The 21536-nt window shown below is 42.1% G+C and overlaps 1 protein-coding gene across 1 annotated transcript in view; it reads right to left on the reverse strand.

Annotated features, from left to right (window-relative positions):
* Positions 1-5812: 5812 nt before the first annotated feature.
* C2H21orf58 (chromosome 2 C21orf58 homolog) overlaps positions 5813-21536 on the reverse strand; it is a 38892-nt gene continuing 23168 nt past the window's right edge. Inside the window, exons 6-9 of the mRNA XM_003421939.1 lie at positions 7109-7218; positions 6420-6614; positions 5993-6042; positions 5813-5858 (exon numbers count right to left, since the gene is read on the reverse strand). Of these exons, the coding sequence (XP_003421987.1) occupies positions 5813-5858; positions 5993-6042; positions 6420-6614; positions 7109-7218 (401 nt within the window). The remainder of the gene's footprint in view (positions 5859-5992; positions 6043-6419; positions 6615-7108; positions 7219-21536) is intronic.

Genomic DNA, 21536 nt, shown 5'->3' on the forward strand with positions numbered 1-21536 from the left:
TCGAACAGTCCCTCCTGGCTCCAAAGGTGTCTGGGCAGAGATGGGAAACTTCTGCACGTGCCCTACTGTGCACCGTAGATGACTCAAAGGGACAGTTCCTTAAGAAGTTGGTCCCCTCTGACTTCTGGAAGCTGTCCCAGTGGTGATAGAGAACTCATCCACGCATGCCTCCCTCTGCATGGCATCGAAGGTGAGGGAACAAAAGAGGGCCTACTTCCCGCTGATCCACTGATCCACTGCAGGCCAGGTAGGCTTAGTTAGGTCAGCTGAAAGCTTCTGCTACACATGCTGTCTACTAGCACTGTGGCTGAGGGGACACCGAGGTCTCTTGCCCAACTTTTTTTTTTTCTTAATTGTACTTCAGACAAAGGTTTACAGAGCAAACTAGTTTCTCATTAAACAGTAGACATATTGTTTTGTAACACTGGTTGCCAACCCCACGACGTGTCAACACTCTCCCCTTCTCAATGTTGGGTTCTCTATTACCAGCTTTCCTGTCCCCTCCCACGTTCTCGTCCTTGTCCTTGCCCCTGGGCTGGTGTGCCCATTTAGTCTCGTTTTGTTTTATGGACCCATTTAATATTTGGCTGAAGGGTGAATCTCAGGAGTGACTTCATTATTGAGCTAAAACAGTGTCCAGGGGCCATTCTCTTGGGGTTTCGCCAGTCTCTGTCAGAACCGTACGTCTGGTCTTTGTGTATGTGAGTTAGAATTTTGTTCTACATTTTTCTCCAGCTCTGAGACCCTCTAATGTGATCCCTTTTAGAGCAGTCGCTGGTGGTAGCTGGGCACCATCTAGTTGTACTGACTCAGTCTAGTGGAGGCCGTGGTAATTGTGGCCATTAGTCCTTTTGGCTAATCTTTCCCTTTTGTTTTTGGTTTTCTTCATTCTCCCTTGCTCCAGATGGGGTGAGACCAGTGGAGTATCTTAAATGGCTGCTCACAGGCTTCTAAAACCCCAGACACTACACTCATTGATTTTTATACCCCAAAGCCCACGTGACATGCTACAGGGACAAACATAGGGGTGGGGGGTCATGCCCCCTCCCTTCCTGAGACCTGTTGCCAAAGTGATGAGTTGGATGCTTTGAATGCATTTGTGTACATTTGTGTACATCTGAGTGTTGCCTGTCTATTTTATAAAATATAAAACCCCTTGATTGCTCAGGCTGTTTTCAGAAACCAGAGACAAAAGCCAAAACCTAGTTTTGTTTTGTTTTTTATACCACAGTGTGTTTGTTCCTGTTGTTATTGTTTTTGTTGAGAACTCTTTTATTGTCTGGACATATCACAGTTCATTCATTCTCCTTGCTGATAGACATCTGGTCTGTTTCTGATTTGGGACTATTATGAACATTCTCGTATGTCCTTTTGTAGGTATGAGTTCATTTATCCTCAGTAAATAATGACCAGAGGAAGAGTTGGATAATAAGATAATTCTAAATTTTAAAAGAAACTGCTAGAACTTTCCTCAAAATGGCTGTACCATTCTACACTCCCATCAACAAGGTATGAGAGTTGCATTACTCTACATCCTCATCAAAATTTAGTACTGTCAGTCTTTATATTTATAGTTTTTCTGGTGAGTGTGAAGAGATATTTCATTGTTGCTTTAATTTTACACTTTCCTGATGACTAATCATGCTGAGCACTTTTTCATTAGCTTAGTGGCCACTTGTGTATCTTGCTTTATGAAGTATCTATACAAATTTTTTTGCCCAGTTTTAAAGTTGGGTTGTTTTTATTATTGAGTCAGATGAGTTCTTTATATATTGAATAATGTATAAAGACTTTTATCAGATATGTTTTGCATATATTTTCTCCCAGTCTATTTTGGTATTAATATAACCACTCCAGCTTTCTTATGCTTATTGTATACATGTTACATTTTGGATGTAATACACTTAACCATTTAATTTTGACCTATCTGTGTCTTTATATTTAATAAGGTGCTTCATTTATACACAGCATATTGTTTTTTTTTTTTTTTTTATTGCTGGGTTTTGCTATTTTTTAATCTATTCAGATAATCTCTGCCTTTTAATTGCACTATTTAGTCCATTTACACTTAATTTAGTTATTGTTTTGGTTGAATTTAGGTTGACCACTTTGTTATTTGGTTTCTGTTTTTCCCAACATTGTGGTGTTGCTCTTCTTCTATGTCTCTTTTCCTGCCTTCCTTTGGTTTATTTGAATATAATTTTTAGAAATGTCTTTTAATTTCTCTCCTGGGTTAACATACCTTTTTTAGTGTTGGTCTGGGGATTATAATATACATTCTTAGCTTTTAACAGCCCTCTTAAGTTTTAATTTCACATAAAGTACAAGAACCCTGCAACCAAATCGTTTACCTCCCAGCTTTGATTCTGTGGTTCTCATGTGTATTTCATGTGCGTATGCTATAAACTCTACAATACAGTGTTATAGTCTTTAAGTTATCATATGTATTTTTTTTAATTAGGATAAGAAAAGGGTTGTCTTTTAATATATGCATTCACACATTTACCATTTTTTAAAACTCTTCATTCTTTTCTAAAAATACAGTTTTCCAAATAGTATCATTTCCCTTTGGCCTGAAAAACTTTCATTAGTATTTCTTGTAGCACTAGACTTCTGACAATTAATTGTTTTAGGTTTTATTTATTTAAAAATGTCTTTACTTCATCTTTATTCTTGAAGAATATTTTAGCTGGGTATAGAATTATGGGTTGACAGATTTGTATCTCTCACCACTTCAGAGATGCTTTTCCAGTCCTCTGATCTCCATTGTTTCTGATGAGAAGTCAGTGGTCATTCATATTGTTGTCCCCCTTTATGTATTGTGTCACTTGTCTCTGACTGCTTTCAAGATTTTCTCTTTACCTTTGGTTTTCAGTATTTTTTACTATAATGCACATAGTTGTAGTCTTCTTTGTATTTTGTATCCATCAAATTCTGAAAAATCTCAGTCATTATCTCCTTAATATTTCATCTGCCCTAGTTTCTCTCCTCTCCTTCTGAGACTCCAATTGTACATGTTAGAGCTTTTCATATTGTCCCATGAATCCTTAGTGCTCTGGTCATTTGCTTCAATGTTTTTTTCTCTTTCAGATTAGATAATTTCTATTAATCTATCTTCAACTTCACTGACTCCTTTTTCTGTCTTCTGTAATCTGCTCTGAAGCCCGTCCAGTGAAATTTTTATTTCAAAAAATGCATTTTTTGGATCGGGATTTTTTTTTTTTATGGTTTCTATTTATTTGTTGATATTTACTATTTTTTCACTCATTATGATCATATTTTCCTTTATATTCTTAAGCATGGTTATCATGACTGCTTTAACATTTTTGCCTGCTATTCCAACATCTGCACAGTTTATAAGCATTGATTGCACTTTTTTCTCAAGCATGGTTCACAGCTTCCTTTTACTTCATTTGTGTAGTAACTTGGGATTGTATCCTGGATCTTGTGGTGATACACTTTAGAGACTCTCAAGAGTATTGATTTTTCATTTTAGCAGGCTGTTAACTTGACTAAAACCAAATCCAGACTTCGTCTCCCCTTAGAAGGACAGAAGCTGAAATCATTTTTCACCATTTTAACCTTAGTTGGGCTAGTTGGAGTCTGCCCTGCTCATTCTAAAACTGTTTATATGTAGTTCAGGGGTCAGCCAGAGATGTGAACAGTTTATATGCATCATTCAGGACTCCCTCTCTGCAGTTCTTTCTTGGATTTTTACCTCCTTCACTTTGAAGCAGCTGTGGTGACACCAAATTCAGTCCTCTGATTTTTTCAACCAGTTAGACTGGGCCTGACCTCAGGCAAAGTAAAATAATGAAACTTGCTCACAGCCATTGTCCATTTGCACAGTGCAAATAGGCCCCAGCAAGAGGAGTCTGCACCTTCTCCCCTGCTTTTGCTCTCCTCTGGTTATACCCCTAACTGCTAGGGACAAAGGGGATCATCCCCATCCCATATTAGTTTTCCGGAGCTGCTGTAACTAAGTACCACAAACTAGGTAGCTTTAAACAACATAAATTAATTTCTCACAGTTCAGGATGCTAGAAGCCCAAAATCAAGGTGTTAGCAGGGCCATGTTCTCCGTGATGGCTCCATGGGGGGGATCCTTCCTCGCCTCTTCTGGTGGTTTCTGGCAATCTTTGATGTTGTCTGGTATGTAGATGCATCACTCCAATCTCTGCCTCCACCTTCACATGGTAATTTTCTCGCCGTGTGTCTCTGCCTCTCTTCTCTTTTTATAAGAACACCAGTCATATTGTTTTAGGACCAACCTTACTCCAGTATGACCTATGTTAACTAATAACATCTTTAGAGACCGTATTTTTTAAAAAAGATCACATTCACAGGTACCAGGGATTAGGATTTCAACGTACATTTTGGAGGACCCAGTTCAACCCATAACACCTACTACCAGACTCCAAGCATATGGACCTAAAGATCTAATCAAGTCACCCCAAGTCCACTTCTAGGGTCTGCTCAGACCTTTCTAGCCTCCCCAGAGTGTACCACACATACTTGGACCCGAAGGGTGGCCAAGGGGTGCCGTGCATGGGAGGGAGTCTCAGCCCCAATGCCCTACCTGTTGGGGTGCCTCCACCTCTACAGTAGCCCCAGGCCAGGCCAATGGTTGCCCTCATCCTGGGTTCTCACAGCACCTGACACTCTTGAATGTAGAAATGGTTTTCTTCATTCCAGTTAACCTGGCAAGGCTGGTCCTTTTCCTGCTAATGAATTTAATAATTATATTGAGAAATAAAACCAAGAGAAAAGCCATGTTAGAAAAAGTTGATCTGAAAATAAGAAATCGAGATCAGATCTTTAATTCACTTGTGCAGCCAGAGTACACAGTCTTTGGAATCACATTTGAAGGTGTACATGTTTGTGGCTGCACCGCCATGGCTCCGTAGGGGATGCCACTTCCGTTCAGATCTGTCCATGTACGTGGGCATCCATCGTGCTCATCACTCAGAAGCTTGGCATGAGTGCCAGGTCAGCCATTGTATTAGCTAACTTCATCTTCATTGCACAAGCATTTTTGGTGTATCTGCAGGGTTCTAAGGATACGAAGATAAGGGTGAGGTTCCTGCATTTGAGGAACAAAAAGGAGAGAACAAAAACTTACCAGTCATACTGTAAAATAACATGCATCATAATAAAACAGAAAGTGCACATAATTCCATCAAAAAAAAAAAAAAGAGTAAAGCAACTTAACAGAAAACTAACAGAACCAGAAACAACAAACGGAAGAAAAACAGCCCCCCCTTCCTAAGTCTGCTCTCCAAAAGGAACCACTGCTTAGCTTCTTGAGTTTTATTTCCAGGGCGAAAATGGCATGCTAACCAGCAGGTAGACCCATCCGTATTTATAGCTATGTATTTCTTTTTTTCATTTACTCAGAAGGGGTTACGTGATACACAGTGTTCTGCAACCTTCTCTTCCACATCGTGACACAGTGGGGACCTTCTGTCACACATAGGGCAAACAGGTGTCCCCAACTGATCATCAATATTAGGCCTTCTACCTTGTTTGTGGCGTTTCTTCTCACATGAAGGTTTAAAATTTTCGTGGCTAAGTTTGTTCATCTTTCCCATTATGGCTTCTAAGCTATATTTTTCTTAAAATCCTTCCTGATGAAAATCTCTGTTAAACGGAGTGTTTTCACCTGATTCCTGAGCCCAGCTGTAGGGACGCCATCTACTCAGGCCTTTTCAGCCTCACCAGAGCATACAGCACATACCTGGACCTGAGGTGGGTGAACACAGAGAAACCGCCCCTCTGCTTACCGGATCTGCAGCACTGCAGCTTGTAGGGCTCACAAACCTGGGGCCTGCGTGGTGAGGACGCCATCAGACGCAGCCCTAGAGGAAAGGGGCAGGTGTTTGATGATGCCTGTGTTGGGGGAGGGTCTGACTTTGTCTGCTTCAGATACCACAATGCAGGTGGGTTACACTGAGAGTGATGATGCCCTGGGCTCAGGTAGGAGGGCTCTCACGGTCCACTTTGTCCTGGACGCTCCCTGGACCACTCATCCTCAGTGATCCTCTGTTGGACAAATGACCGGAACCAGCAATCAGGTTCTCCCAGGAGATGGTGTGAGGTTCAGACTCAGCCAGGTGGCGTATATGTGGCTGGAGCAGCACCACTGAATGAGACTTCCCTGGCCCCCACCCTCCGTCCCTCCGGAAAAGGGCCTAATACCTTTCCTGGCTCCTCTTTAAAGTCTCTGGCTTTTCAGTGAGGGGTATGGAGGGGAGACCCAGACCCTGGGATAGCTACAGCGCATTCTGGCCCAGGGCTGCAACCAACCCATCCTCCCACCCCTGCCTGACCGAGAGCGAGCCCCCACCCTACCCAACCTGGACTTACACATTAAGGGCAGGCAGGGTGGCAGTGGCCCTGGAGCCAGCCACGGGACTCACTGTGGCCTGGAAACCAGCAGCATGGGGGAGTGCGGTGGCTGTAACCATTGAGGGCCACACGGGGTAGCCCACAGAAGTCCTAGGCGCAGAGATGGGCTGCAGCGGGGCTGGGGGTGCATAGTGGTGGTGGTGGTGCACCGAAGCCAGCCTCTGTTTCTCTGCTCGCAGGAAGGTGGGGTAAGCCCCCTGTGGGTCCTGACACAACATGTACAAGTGGGCCATTTCAGAGAGGTCAGGGGTCAAATGAGGACCCTGCCCTTTCTGGATCCCCTGATTCCTTACTCAGCTTGGAGAGGGGCAAGGAGTGCCAGCCTCCAACTAGAGCTGAAGAACCCTACTGACTGTGCCCCAGCTCCAGGCAGCAGCTTTTTCCACCTTGGAATTGCACCCCTCTCTCCTCTGTGGTGGGACCCCCTGCACCTGACTCACAGGCCAGGAGCCGGAAGTGCACTTTTCAGAGGTGCACATATGCAGATACTTTCAGAAGGAAAACAGCTCCAGGTGCTCTCATTTGGATCGGGTGGTCCATGCTGCCCCAGTGCCCCGGCCCGGGCCCAGCCTACCTGTGGGGTGGGATGCAGGGCAGCAGCCTACCTGTGGGGTGGGGCCCGCCCGGGCCCGGCCTACCTGCGGGGTGGGGTGCAGGGCAGCGGCCTACCTGCGGGGTGGGGTGCAGGGCAGCGGCCTACCTGCGGGGTGGGGTGCAGGGCAGCGGCGGGCGGCAGGGCCCTGAGCATCGCGCTCTGCATGATGATCTGGTGCATCTGGGCGTTCTGCATCAGCATCATCTCCACCATGTCTGGGAGGAGAGAAGGCGCTCAGCCTTCGTGGGGGGGTGCCAGCTATGGACTCTACTCTGGAAATCAAGCTTTCCTTCATAGATATTTGTTAAAATAGTGCTTAACAAGCAACAGAACGTCTGGCATACTGTCTGTGCAGGTCTGCGAGGTATTTTCTGAGATGTCAAACATCTAGGTCAAAGGGTATGTATGTTTTAAAACTTTATTGCCAGCGTCCAATTGTCCTCCACGATGGCTGCCCTAATTTGTATTTCTGCTACCACCGAAAAAAAAAAAAAAAGAACAGAAGCCCAATTCCTCAAATTCTCACTCTCATGTGCTGCATGGTAACCCCAAAAGCTATGTCCACAACCTAACCCCCAGAGACCTGGAAATGCGACCGTATTTGGGAAAAGATTCTTTGCAGATGTGATTAAATTAAGGCTCTTGAGATGGGAGATTATCCTGGATTGTCCGGGTGGGCTTTAAAAGCAATGACGAGTATCCTTATAAGAGAAAGGCAGAGGGAAATTTGAGACAGAAGAGACGGTCATGTGAGAATGGTGGCAGAGATTGGAATCCTCTAACCACAAGCCAAGGAACGCCTGGGGCCACCAGAAGGTGGAAGAGGCAAGGAAAGATCCTCCCCTAGAGCCCCCAGAGGGAGCACGGCTCTGCTGATACCTTGATTTCAGACTCTGGCCTCTAGAATTGTGAGAGAATATCTTTCTCTTGTAAACCATCCAGTTTGTGGTGATTTGTTACAGCAGTCCCAGGAAACTAGTATACTCACCAACCCTGGGAGTTATGAAACATTTTAATGTCTGCCAATATGAGAGGTAAACACTGGTACTTTCCACAGCAACTAGATCCTGGAAACACGCAGTCTGAGAGGTTTTTTTTTGGATTCACAGTGGAAGGATAGGTCTCCTAAAATCGTCCTCCCAAACAAATAAATGTGAGCCTAGCCTAAGGCGACTTGGGGTCAGGGTTCAGACAGGCACACCAGGAGCTGGGGCTGGGATGCCAGGCCAAGGTTGTGAGCCAGGGGCCCGCAGGAGCAGGAAGGGAGGGGTAGCCAGAGTCAATCCCTGAAGCAGTACAGCTGTGGGAACATCCACCCTGGCAACAGCCTGAAGGCGGAGAAGCTCAGTCTGACAGTGCCGCTTGGGACAGATCTCGAAGCAGACTCGAGGGGTCCTGGGGCCAAGGCATCCTCTGCCCACCAGCAGAAGCATGCCCCTCAGAGGGAAGCTTCCCAAGTCAGGCCTACAGAATTTGCATAGAACAAAATCAAGATGGAAAAATTGGACGACTAGACCCACTGGACAGAAGAGAGAGTCCAGGAATAGACCCATGCCCATCTGTCACCTGACTTATGATGAAGGAGCCAGTTCAGTGCAGTGGGGGAAATAATGGTCCTTTCAATAAATGGTTCAGGGTAAAATTGATATCCTCTCTCACAGCATACACAAAATCCTATTCCAAATGGATCGTAAATCCAAATGTGAAAGGTAAACCAAGCTTCTAGAAGAAAATATAAAAGAACATCTTCATCATCTTTGGTGAGTAGAGATTTCTTAAACAGGGCACAAAAGGCACAAGCCATAAAAAAGAATACGCTAAAAATTGGACATTATTAAAGTTAGGAACTCTTGTTTATCCAAAGACACTGTGAAGAGGGTGGAAGGGCAAGCCTCAAAATGGGACATGATATTTGCAACAGACAGATCAAAAAGGACTCAATGCATAAAGAATTCCTATGGATCAATAGGAGAGGCAGATTAAAAGAATAATGAGAAAATACTCGAATGGGCATGTCACAAAAAAGGACATTCAAATAGCCAATAAATACATGAAAAGGTGAAAGGTGAATTAAAACCAGAATGAGAGACCATGACATACCCACCAGACTGGCTAAAATGGAAAAAAAAAAATCAGAAAAACCAAGTGTTGGTGAATTAACGTGGGGCAACTGAAATTCTCATTCACTTCCATGGACTGTAAACTAATGTCAATACTTTGTAAAACAATTTGGTAGTATTTCTGGACTAAGAAATCTCATTACCAGGCATACACCCCACAGAAATATGTATGTCCATTCATCAGAACGTGTAAACAATCAGGTGTTCATAGCAGCACTGCCTATAATAGCTCTGAACTGGAAAGGACCAGAATACCGAACCACAAAAAAATGAGTCCACAATTTGTGTGATAATAATACAATGGAATAACGTGGTAGGCTGAATAATGGCTGCCCAAAGATGTCCACATTCTAATTCCCAGGACCTGCAAATTACATGGCAAAAGGATCTTTGCAGGTGAGAAAATTATCCTGGACTACCTGGGCAGGCCAAATGAATTCCAAGAATTCTTGTAGGAGGGAAGCAGGAGAGTCAGAGTGAGTAGTAGGAGATGTGATAATGAAAGCATCTCCAGCCCAGTAATGGAAGCATAGGTGGGAATAATGATAGGGAGGAACCAGGAGCCAAGGAATGTGTGCAACCTCTTGAAGGTGGAAAAGGCAAGGAAACAGATTCTCCCTAGAGCCTCCAAAGGAACACAGTCCTTTTGGCCCATTTTAGACTTCTGACCTCCTGTAAAATAATAAATTGTGTTGTTTTAAGCCATTAAATATGTGGTAATTTATTACAGCAGCAGTGGGAAACTAAAACAAACAGTATGCATCAATGAGAATAATCAAGCTACAACTATTCCCAAGATGTAGAGCATCTCACAAACATAATATTGGGTGAAAGAAGCCAACTACAAAAAGTACATAGTGTAAGACTTAACAGATATGAAGTCTGAGGACAAGCAAAACTAATCTATGGTGTTAGAAGTCAAGACAGTGGCCACCCTGTTGTCAGGAGTAGTGACTGGAAAAAGGTACAAGGAAGAAAAGAAGGGGTATGGCTTCTGACGGTTGATGAGGACCTATGTGCTATTTACGTAAGTGTCTTCACTTTTTGAAAAATTGTCAAGCTGTGTGATTATTATTAGTGTACTTTCCTGTATGTATATTTCAATAAAGTTTTTTTTTAGTTCATGACCTATCTCTTTCTCTCTCACACACACATATACAAGGTTCCCAAATACAAGAGAAGAAAAACTATGAGTAAAAGCTAAGAGAAACAACTTCCGAGGTGTGCATTACACAGTATAAAATGCTTAAAGAAATAAAGAGATGTTTAAAGAAGTAACTGAGAATTTTTTAAATAAGCACATAACAAGAAACTATCAGGAATGAATAGGAGGACTTAAAGATGGACATTCTAAAATAAAAGTATATTTGCTAAAATTTAAAAAGATTCAGTGGATGAACAGAATAGTTGAAGAGAGAATCAGCAAACTGGAAGACATATTCAAAGAATTTTTCTGGGATATATCAGAGAGATTTTTTAAAAATGGAAAACATGAAAGGACGGTTAGGTGGCTTGGAGTATAAAAAGAGAGACTAAAAGCTCACATTGGAGTCCCAAGGGGCAGAATGGAGGATAGAAAATATTTAAAAGGATAGTGATTGTACTTTTTCCAAAACTAACAAAACATAACCTTACAACAAAGGAAGAGAGTCAGGAATAGGAGAAGGAAGTGGAATGTGTGGCTAACTGCCTCCATGAACAACTGCCTTCTTTGCAATGAGGCCAGAAATGGATGGTGCCCAGCTATCATTACTAAATGTTTTGATCAAAGATCCTATAGAAAAATCCTGATCAAATGATCAAAAGCAGAGAAATGCAGAACAGAATTTCAAATTCTCATGGAATCCAGACTTTTTGAAGCCAGGGAGGCTGAGTGAACCCCTGAAACTACTGGCCTGAGATAATCTTTAAACCTTAAACATTAAGCCAAAAATATCCCCCCAAGTCATCTTCAAACCAAACAATAGTTTAGCTTTACTAGTAAAGAATGTCTTCCTTGAGCATTGTGCTCTTTTAAGAACTATCTATAGGGCATCAACTTGACAACAGCAGCTTGAAAGATTACATAAGAAACTTAGGGGGCAGTGAATATATATTAATGGAGGATGAACAATTCAGAAAAGGAGGGTGAGAATGGCTGCACAACTTGAAGAATGTAATCAACGTCACTGAATTGTACATGTAGATATTGTTAAAATGGTGTATGCTCTGCTATGTACATTCTAAACAACAAGAAATAAAATAAATTTAAAAAAATAACCTCACAGAACCAAGACGCATATTGTATCCAAATCAGGATGAATAAAAAGAAAACTGTACCTTAACACATTTTAGTAAAACTGTAAAACATCCGAAACAAAGAGAAGACCTTGGATATAGCCAGAAAGAAAAGACAGATTATCTAGAAGGGAATTGCAGGGAATGACAGCAGATATCTCAAGAACAACAATGGGGGTCAGAAAGCAGGAAAATAAAATCTAGAAAGGATCAAGAGAAAGTAACCATCTATACAGACTTGAGGAAACCCTGGTGGCGTAGTAGTCGAGTGCTATGGCTGCTAACCAAAGGGTCGGCAGTTCCAATGTGCCAGGCGCTCCTTGGAAACTCTATACGGCAGTTCTACTCTGTCCTAGAGGGTCGTTATAGGGTCGCTATGAGTCGGAATCAACTCAACGGCACTGGGTTTGGTTTTTGATTTTATATGGATTTGAATATCCAGCAAAACTATTATTTAAGAACAAGGATAAACAAAAACATTTGTAGAAAAGTAAACACTTTTCAGAGACTCTTCTAAAGAGACTGTCCTAAAGGAACTTTTTTTTTTATTGTGCTTTAGGTGAAAGTTTACAGCTCAAGTTAATTTCTCATACAAAAATTTATACACATATTGTTACGTGACCCTGGTGGCAATCCCTGTAATGGGACAGCACATTCCTCCTTTCCACCCTGGGTTTCCCATGTCATTCAACCAGCTCCTATTCCTTTCTGCCTTCTCCGGACAGGAGCTGCCCATTTAGTCTCTTGTACATACTTGAACTAAGAGCACATTCTTCAAGAGTATTATTTGATGTTTCATAGTCCAGTCCGTTCTTTGTCTGAAGGATTGGCTTCGGGAATGGTTTTAGTTCTGGGGCCATGTCTTCTGGGGTTCCTCCAGTCTCAGTCAGACCATTAAGTCTGGTCTTTTTATGTGTTCTTGAATTCTGCACCATATTTTCTCCTGCTCCATCAGGGACTCTCTGTTGTGTTCCCTGTTAGGGTGGTCATTGGTGGTAGACTGCCACCACCTAGTTCTGGTCTCAGACTGATGGAGTCTCTGGTTTATGTGACCTTTTTGTCTCTTGGGCTAATATTTTCCTCGTGTTTTTGGTATTCTTCATTCTCCTTTGCTCCAGGTGAGTTGGGACCAATTGATGCATCTTAGATGGCCGCTCGAAAGCTTTTAAGACCCCAGATGCCACTCACCAAAGTGGGAATGCAGAACATTTTCTTAATAAACTTTGTTATGCCAATAGATCTAGATGTCCACCAAACTGATGGTCCCCAGATCCCCACCCCTACTACTCTGTCCCTCGAAGTATCTGCTTGTGTTCAGGGAACTTCTTAGCTTTTGGTTTAGTCCGGTTGTGCTGACTTCCCCTGTACTGTGTGTTGTCCTTCCCCTCACCTAAGATAATTCTTGTCTAAAAAAAAAAAAAAAAAAATTTTTTTTTTTTTTTTATCTAATTAGTGAATCCTCCCCACCTTCGTAACCATCAAAGAATGTTTTCTTATGTTTTTACAATAGTGGCCTCATACAATATTTGTCCTTTTGAGACTGACTAATTTCACTCAGCATAGTGCCTTCCAGATTCATCCATGTTGTGCGATGTTTCATGGATTCATCATTATTCTTAATCGTTCAGTAGTATTCCATTGTGTGAATATACCATAATTTGTTTATCCATTCATCTGTTGATGGGCACCTAGATTGTTTCTTTTTGCTATTGTGAACAGTGCTGCAATGAACATTGGTGTGCATATATCCATTTGTGTGACAGCTCTTATTTCTCGAGGATATATTCCAATGAGCGGGATTGCTGGATTGTATGGTACTTCTATTTCTAGCTTTTTAAGGAAGCTCCAAATCAATTTCCAAAGTGGTTGTACCATTTTACATTCCCACCAGCAGTGTATAAGTGTTCCAGTCTCTCCACAACCTCTCCGATGTTTATTATTTCGTGTTTTTTGGGTTAATGCTAGCCTTGTCAGGGTGAGATGGTATCTCATTGTAGTTTTGATTTGCATTTCTCTAGTGGCTCACAATTGTGAGCATTTCCTCATGTATCTATTAGCTGCCTGAGTGTCTTCTTTGGTGAAGTGCCTCTTCATATCCTTTGCCAATTTTTAGTTGGGCTATATGCTTTTTGTTGTTGAGGTTTTGCAATATCTTGTAGATTTTAGAGATTAGACTCTTATCAGATAAGTCATAGCCAAAATTTTTTTCCCAGTATGTAGGTTGTCTTTTTAGTATTTTGGTGACTCTTTTGATGAGCATAGATGTTTGATTTTTAGGATCTCCCAGTTTTCTAGTTTTTCTTCTGGTGTTTGTGCATCACTATGTTTTCTATTCTGTTTATGCCATGTATTAGGGCTCCTAATGTTGCCCCTATTTTTTCTTCCATGATATTTAAGGTTTTAGATTTTATATTTCAGTCTTTGATCTATTTCGAGATAGTTGTGGTGTGAGGTATGGGTCTTTTTTCATTTTTTTGCAGATGGATATCCAGTTATGCCAGTACCATTTGCTAAAAGATTGTCTTTTCCCCATTCAGTGGACTTTGGCACTCTGTCAAACATCAGCTGCTCATGGGTGGATGAATTTACATACATCTGGAGACTCAATTCTGTTCCATTGATCTATGTATCTGTTGTTGTACCACTACCAGGCTGTTTTGACTATTGTGGTGATATAACAGGTTCTAAAATCAGGTAGTGTGAGGCCTCTCACTTTGTTCTTCTTCTTCAGTGATGTTTCACTTATCTGGGGCCACTTGCCTTTCCATATGAAGTTGTTGATTTGGTTCTCTATCTCATTAAAAAATATTACTGGAATTTGGATCAGGATTGCAATGTATCTGTAGATCGCTTTGGGTAGAATTGACATTTTCACAATGTTGAGTATTCCGATCCATGTGCAACATATGTTTTTGTAGGTCTCTTTTGGTTTATGCAGTGGTGTCTTACAGTTTTTTTTTTTTTTTTATAGGTCTTATATGTCTCTGGTTAGATCTATTCCTAAGTATTTTATCTTTTGGGGGGGGCTGTTTTTATTGTACATAGTACTGTTTGATGACTTCCTCTTCGAAGCTCTCTTTGTTGGTGTAGAGGAATACAGCTGAATTTTTTTTTTTTAGTAATTTTTATTGTACATTAAGTGAAAGTTTACAAATCAAGTCAGTCTCTCACACAAAAACTTATGTACACCTTGCTGCATACTCCCAATTACTCTCCCCCTGATGAGACAGCCTGCTCTCTCCCTCCACTCTCTCTTTTCATATCAGTTTCGCCAGCTTCTAACCCCCTCTACCCTCTCATCTCCCCTCCAGGCAGGAGAAACCAACATAGTCTCAAGTGTCCACCTGATCCAAGCTCACTCCGCACCAGCATTCCTCTCCAACCCATTCTCCAGTCCAATCCATGTCTGAAGAGTTGGCTTCGGGAATGGTTCCTGTCCTGGGCCAACAGAAGATCTGGGGGCCATGACCACCGGGGTCCTTCTAGTCTCAATCAGACCATTAAGTCTGGTCTTTTAATATAAGAGAATTTGGGGTCTGCATCCCACTGCTCTCCTGCTCCCTCAGGGGTTCTCTGTTGTGTTCCCTGTCAGGGCAGTCATCAGATGTAGCCAGGCACCATCTGGTTCTTCTGGTCTCAGGATGATGTAGTCACTGGTTCATGTGGCCCTTTCTGTCTCTTGGGCTCGTAATTACTTTGTGTCCTTGGTGTTCTTCATTCTCCTTTGATCCAGGTGGGTCGAGACTCATCGATGCATCTTAGATGGCCGCTTGCTAGTGTTTAAGACCCGAGACACCACTCTTCAAAGGGGGATGCAGAATGTTTTCTTAATAGATTTTTTTATGCCAATTGACATAGATGTCCCTGAAACCATGGTTCCCAAACCCCTGCCCTGGCTACACTGGCCTTCGAAGCATTCAGTTTATTCAGGAAACTTCTACGCTCTTGGTTTAGTCCTGTTGTGCTGACCTCCCCTGTATTGCATGTTGTCTTTCCCTTCACCTAAAGTAGTTCTTATCTACTATCTAATTAGTGAGTCCCCTCTCCCACCCTTCCTCCCTCCCGCCTCTTGTAACCACAAAAGAGTATTTTCTTCTCAGTTTAAACTATTTCTCAAGTTTTTATGATAGTGGTCTTCTGCAATATTTGCCCTCTTGCAACTGACTAATTTCACTCAGCACAATGCCTTCCAGGTTCCTCCATGTTATGAAATGTTTCATAGATTCCTTACTGTTCTTTATCGATGCATAGTATTCCATTGTGTGAATATACCATAATTTATTTATCCATTCATCCGTTGATGGGCACCTTGGTTGCTTCCATCTTTTTGCTATTGTAAACAGTGCTGCAATAAACATGGGTGTGCATATATCTGTTCGTGTAAAGACTCTTATTTCTCCAGGATATATTCCAAGGAGTGGGATTGCTGGGTCATACGGTAGTTCTCCCCCACGTGTCTGTCAGTTTGACGTACTGTGGGGGCTTGTGTGTTGCTGTGATGCTGGAAGCTATGCCACCGGTATTCAGATACCAGCAGGGTCACCCATGGAGGACAGGTTTCAACTGAGCTTCCAGACTAGGAAGGAGGACCTGGCAGTCTACTTCTGAAAAGCATTACCCAGCGCCATCGAGTCGATTCCAACTCATAGTCGATACCAGCAGGGTCACCCATGGAGGACAGGTTTCAACTGAGCTTCCAGACTAGGAAGGAGGACCCGGCAGTCTACTTCTGAAAAGCATTACCCAGCGCCATTGAGTCGATTCCAACTCATAGCGACCCGATAGGACAGAGTAGAACTGCCCCATAGAGCTTCCAAGGACCGCCTGGCAGATTTGAACTGCTGACCCTTTGGTTAGCAGCCATAGCACTTAACCACTACGCCACCAGGGTCTCCGTAAAAAGCATTAGCCAGTGAAAACCTTATGAATAGCACTGACTGGAACATTGTCTAATATAGTGCAGGAAGATGAGCCTCCCAGGTTGGAAGGCACTCAAAAGATGACTGGGGAAGAGCTGCCTCCTCAAAGTAGAGTCAACCTTAATGACATGGATGGAGTAAAGCTTTCGGGACCTTCATCTGCTGATGTGGCACGACTCAAAATGAGAAGAAACAGCTGCAAACATCCATTAAGAATCAGAACCTGGAATATACAAAGTACGAATCTAGAAAAATTGGAAATTGTCAAAAATGAAATGGAATGCATAAACATTGATATCCTAGGCATTAGTGAGCTGAAATGGACTGGTATTGGCCATTTTGACTCAGACAATCATATAGTCTACTATGCTGGGAATGACAACTCGAAGAGGAATGGTGTTGCGTTCATTGTCAAAAAGAACGTTCCAAGATCTATCCTGAAGTAGAATGCTGTCAGTGATAGGATAATATCCATACGCGTACAAGGAAGACCAGATAAAACAACCATTATTCAAATTTACACAACAAACACTAGGGCCAAAGATGAAGAAATAGAAGATTTTTATCCGCTGCTGCAGTCTGAAATTGATCGAACATGCAATCAAGATGCATTGATAATTACTGGCCATTGGAATGTGAAAGTTGGAAACAAAGAAGGATTGGTAGTTGGAAAATATGGCCTTGGTGATAGAAACAATGCCAGAGATCGAACGATAGAATTTTTGCAAGACCCAAGACTTCTTCACTGCAAATACCTTCTTTTACCAACATAAATGGCGACTATACACATGGACCTCACCAGATGGAACACACAGAAATCAAATTGAATACATCTATGGAAAGAGACGATGGAAAAGCTCAATACCATCAGCCAGAATGAGGCCAGGGGCCGACTGTGGAACAGACCATCAATTGCTCACATGCAAGTTCAAGTTGAAACTGAAGAAAATCAGAGCAAGTCCATCGGAGCCAAAATATGACCTTGAGCATATCCCAGCTGAATTTAGAGACTATCTGAATAATAGATTTGACGCATTGAACACTAGTGACCGAAGACCAGACGAGTTGTGGAATGACATCAAGGGTATCATCCATGAAGAATGCAAGAGATCACTAAAAAGACAGGAAAGAAAGAAAATACCAAGGTGGATGTCAGAGGAGACTCTGAAACTTGCTCTTCAGCGTCGAGCAGCTAAAGCAAAAGGAAGAACTGATGAAGTAAAAGAACTAAGCAGATTTCAAAGGGCATCTCGAGAAGACAAAATAAAGTATTATAATGACATGTGCAAAGAGCTGGAGATGGAAAACCAAAAGGGAAGAACATGCTCAGCATTTCTCAAGCTGAAGGAACTGAAGAAAAAATTCCAGCCTCGAGTTGCAATAGTGCAGGATTCCATGGGGAAAATATTGAATGATACAGGAAGCATCAAAAGAAGATGGAAAGGAATACACAGAGTCATTATACCAAAAAGAATTAGTTGATATTCAACCATTTCAAGAGGTGGCATAAGATCAGGAACCGACGGTACCGAAGGAAGAAGTCCAAGCTGCTCTGAAGGCATTGGCGAAAAACAAAAAACGAAAAACAAGGCTCCCAGAATTGATGGAATATCAATCAAGATGTTTCAACAAACAGAGGCAGTGCTGGAGGTGCTCACTCGTCTACGCCAAGAAATATGGAAGACAGCTTCCTGGACTGGAAGAGATCCATATTTATGCCTATTCCCAAGAAAGATGATCCAACTGAATGTGGAAATTATAGAACAATATCATTAATATCACACACGAGCAGAATTTTGCGAAAGATCATTCAAAAACAGCTACAGCAGTATATCGACAGGGAACTGCCAGAAATTCAGGCCAGTTTCAGAAGAGGACGTGGAACCAGGGATATCATTGCTGATGTCAGATAGATCCTGGCTGAAAGCAGAGAATACCAGAAAGATGTTTACCTGTGTTTTATTGACTATGCAAAGGCATTTGACTGTGTGGATCATAACAAACTATGGATAACACTGCGAAGAATGGGAATTCCAGAACCCTTAATTGTGCTCATGAGGAACCTTTACATAGATCAAGAGGCAGTTGTTCGTATAGAACAAGGGGATACTGATTGGTTTAAAGTCAGGAAAGCTGTGCATCAGGGCTGTATTCTTTGACCATACCTATTCAATCTGTATGCTGAACAAATAATACGAGAAGCTGGACTATATGAACAAGAACGGGGCATCAAGATTGGAGGAAGACTCATTAACAACCTGCGTTATGCAGATGACACAACCTTGCTTGCTGAAAGTGAAGAGGACTTGAAGCGCTTACTAATGAAGATCAGAGGCCACAGCCTTCAGTTTGGATTGCACCTCAACATAAAGAAAACAAAAATCCTCACAAACGGACCAATGAGCAACATCATGATAAACGGAGAAAAGATTGAAGTTGTCAAGGATTTCATTTTACTTGGATCCACAATCAACAGCCATGGAATCAGCAGTCAAGAAATCAAGAGACGCATTGCATTGGGCAAATCTGCTGCAAAGGACCTCTTCAAAGTGTTGAAGAGCAAAGATGTCACCCTGAAGACTAAGGTGCGCCTGACCCGAGCCATGGTATTTTCAATTGCATCATATGCAAGTGAAAGCTGGACAATGAATAAGGAAGACTGAAGAAGAGTTGACGCCTTTGAATTGTGGTGTTGGCGAAGAATATTGAATATACCATGGATTGCCAAAAGAACGAACAAATCTGTCTTAGAAGAAGTACAACCAGAATGCTCCCTAGAAGCACGGATGGCGAGACTGCGTCTTACATACTTTGGACATGTTGTCAGGAGGGATCAGTCCCTGGAGAAGGACATCATGCTTGGCAGAGTACAGGGTCAGCGGAAAAGAGGAAGACCCTCAACGAGGTGAGTTGACACAGTGGCTGCAACAATGAGCTCAAGCATAACAATGATTGTAAGGGTGGCGCAGGACCAGGCAGTGTTTCGTTCTGTTGCGCATAGGGTTGCTATGAGTCGTAACTGACTCAAGGGTACCTAACAATAAGAACAGCAACATGATAGTTCTATTTCTAGCTTTTTAAGGAAGCGCCAAGTGAATTTCCAAAGCGGTTGTACCATTTTATATTCCCACCAGCCATGTATAACTGTTCCAATCTCTCCACAGCCTCGCCAACCTTTAGTATTTTGTGTTTTTCAGATTAATTTTGTTGGAGTGAGATGAAATCTCATTGTAGTTTTGATTTGTGTTTCTCTAATTCTCTGACTCGACGGCACTGGGTTTTTCTGGGTAATGGCTAATGATCATGAACATTTCCTCATATATCTGTTAGCTACCTGAATGCCTTCTTTAGTGAAATGTCTATTCATATCTTTTTCCCATTTTTTAATTGGGTTATTCATCTTTTTGTAGTTGAGTTTTTGCAGTATCACGTAGATTTTAGAGATCAGGCGCTGGTTGGAAATGTCATAGCTAAAAACTTTTTCCCAGTCTGTAGGTAGTCTTTTTACTCTTTTGGTGAAGGCTTTGGATGAGCATAGGTGTTTGATTTTTAGGAGCTCCCAGTTATCTAGTTTTTCTTCTGTATTCTTTATAATGTTTTGTATACTGTTTATGCCATGTATTAGGGCTCCTAACATTGTCCCTATTTTTTTCTTCCATGATCTTTATCGTTTTGGATTTTATGTTTAGGTCTTTGATCCATTTTGAGTTAGTTTTTGTGCATGGAGTGAGGTATGGGTCTTGTTTCATTTTTTTACAGATGGATATCTAGTTCTGCCAGCACCATTTGTTAAAAAGACTGTCTTTTCCCCATTTAACTGCTTTGGGGCCTTTGTCAAATATCAACTGCTCATATGTGGATGGATTTATGTCTGGATTCTCAATTCTGTTCCTTTGGTCTATGTATCTGTTATTGTACCAGTACCAGGCTGTTTCAACTACTGTGGCGGTATAATAAGTTCTAAAATCAGGTAAAGTAAGGCCTCCCACTTTATTCTTCTTTTTCAGTAAAATGCCTTACTTATCCAGGGCCTCTTTTCCTTCCATATGAAGTTGGTGATTTGTTTCTCCATCTCATTAAAGAATGTCATTCGGATTTGGATCAGAATTGCATTTTGGTAGAATAGACATTTTATAATGTTAAGTCTTCCTATCCATGAGCAAGGTACGTTTTTCAACTTATGTAAGTCTGTTTTGGTTTCTTACACAAGTGCATTGTAGTTTTTTTTGTATACATCTTTTACATCTCTGGTAAGATTTACTGCTAAGTATTTTAGTCTTCTTGGGGGCTACTGTAAATGGCATTGAGTTGGTGATTTCCTCTTTGATGTTCTTTTTGTTGGTGTAAAAGAGTCCAACTGATTTTTTTTTTTTATAACTTTTATTAAGCTTCAAGTGAACGTTTACAAATCCAATCAGTCTGTCACATATAAGTTTACGTACATCTCACTCCCTACTCCCACTTGCTCTCCCCCTCTTGAGTCAGCCCTTTCTGTCTCTCCTTTCTTGACAATTTTGCCGGCTTCCCTCTCTCTCTATCCTCCCATCCCCCCTCCAGACAAGAGTTGCCAACACACTCTCAAGTGTCCACCTGATATAATTAGCTCATTCTTCATCAGCATCTCTCTCCCACCCGCTGACCAGTCACTTTCATGTCTGATGAGTTGTCTTCGGGGATGGTTCCTGTCCTGTGCCAACAGAAGGTCTGGGGACCATGGCTGCCGGGATTCCTCTAGTCTCAGTTAGACCATTAAGTTTGGTCTTTTTATGAGAATTTGGGGTCTGTATCCCACTGATCTCCTGCTCCCTCAGGGGTCCTCTGCTGTGCTCCCTGTCAGGGCAGTCATCGATTGTGGCCGGGCACCAACTAGTTCTTCTGGTCTCAGGATGATGTAGGTCTCTGGTTCATGTGGCCCTTTCTGTCTCTTGGGCTCTTAGTTGTCGTGTGGCCTTGGTGTTCTTCATTGTCCTTTGATCCAGGTGGGTTGAGACCAAATGATGCATCTTAGATGGCCGCTTGTTAGCATTTAAGACCCCAGACGCCACATTTCAAAGTGGGATGCAGAATGATTTCATAATAGAATTATTTTGCCAATTGACTTAGAAGTCCCCGCAAACCATGTTCCCCAGACCCCCGCGCTTGCTCCGCTAACCTTTGAAGCATTCATTTTATCCCGGAAACTTCTTTGCTTTTGGTCCAGTCCAATTGAGCTGACCT

This window comes from Loxodonta africana, chromosome 2 (genome assembly GCF_030014295.1).
Source record: "Loxodonta africana isolate mLoxAfr1 chromosome 2, mLoxAfr1.hap2, whole genome shotgun sequence".
Classification (NCBI taxonomy): Eukaryota; Metazoa; Chordata; class Mammalia; order Proboscidea; family Elephantidae; genus Loxodonta; species Loxodonta africana.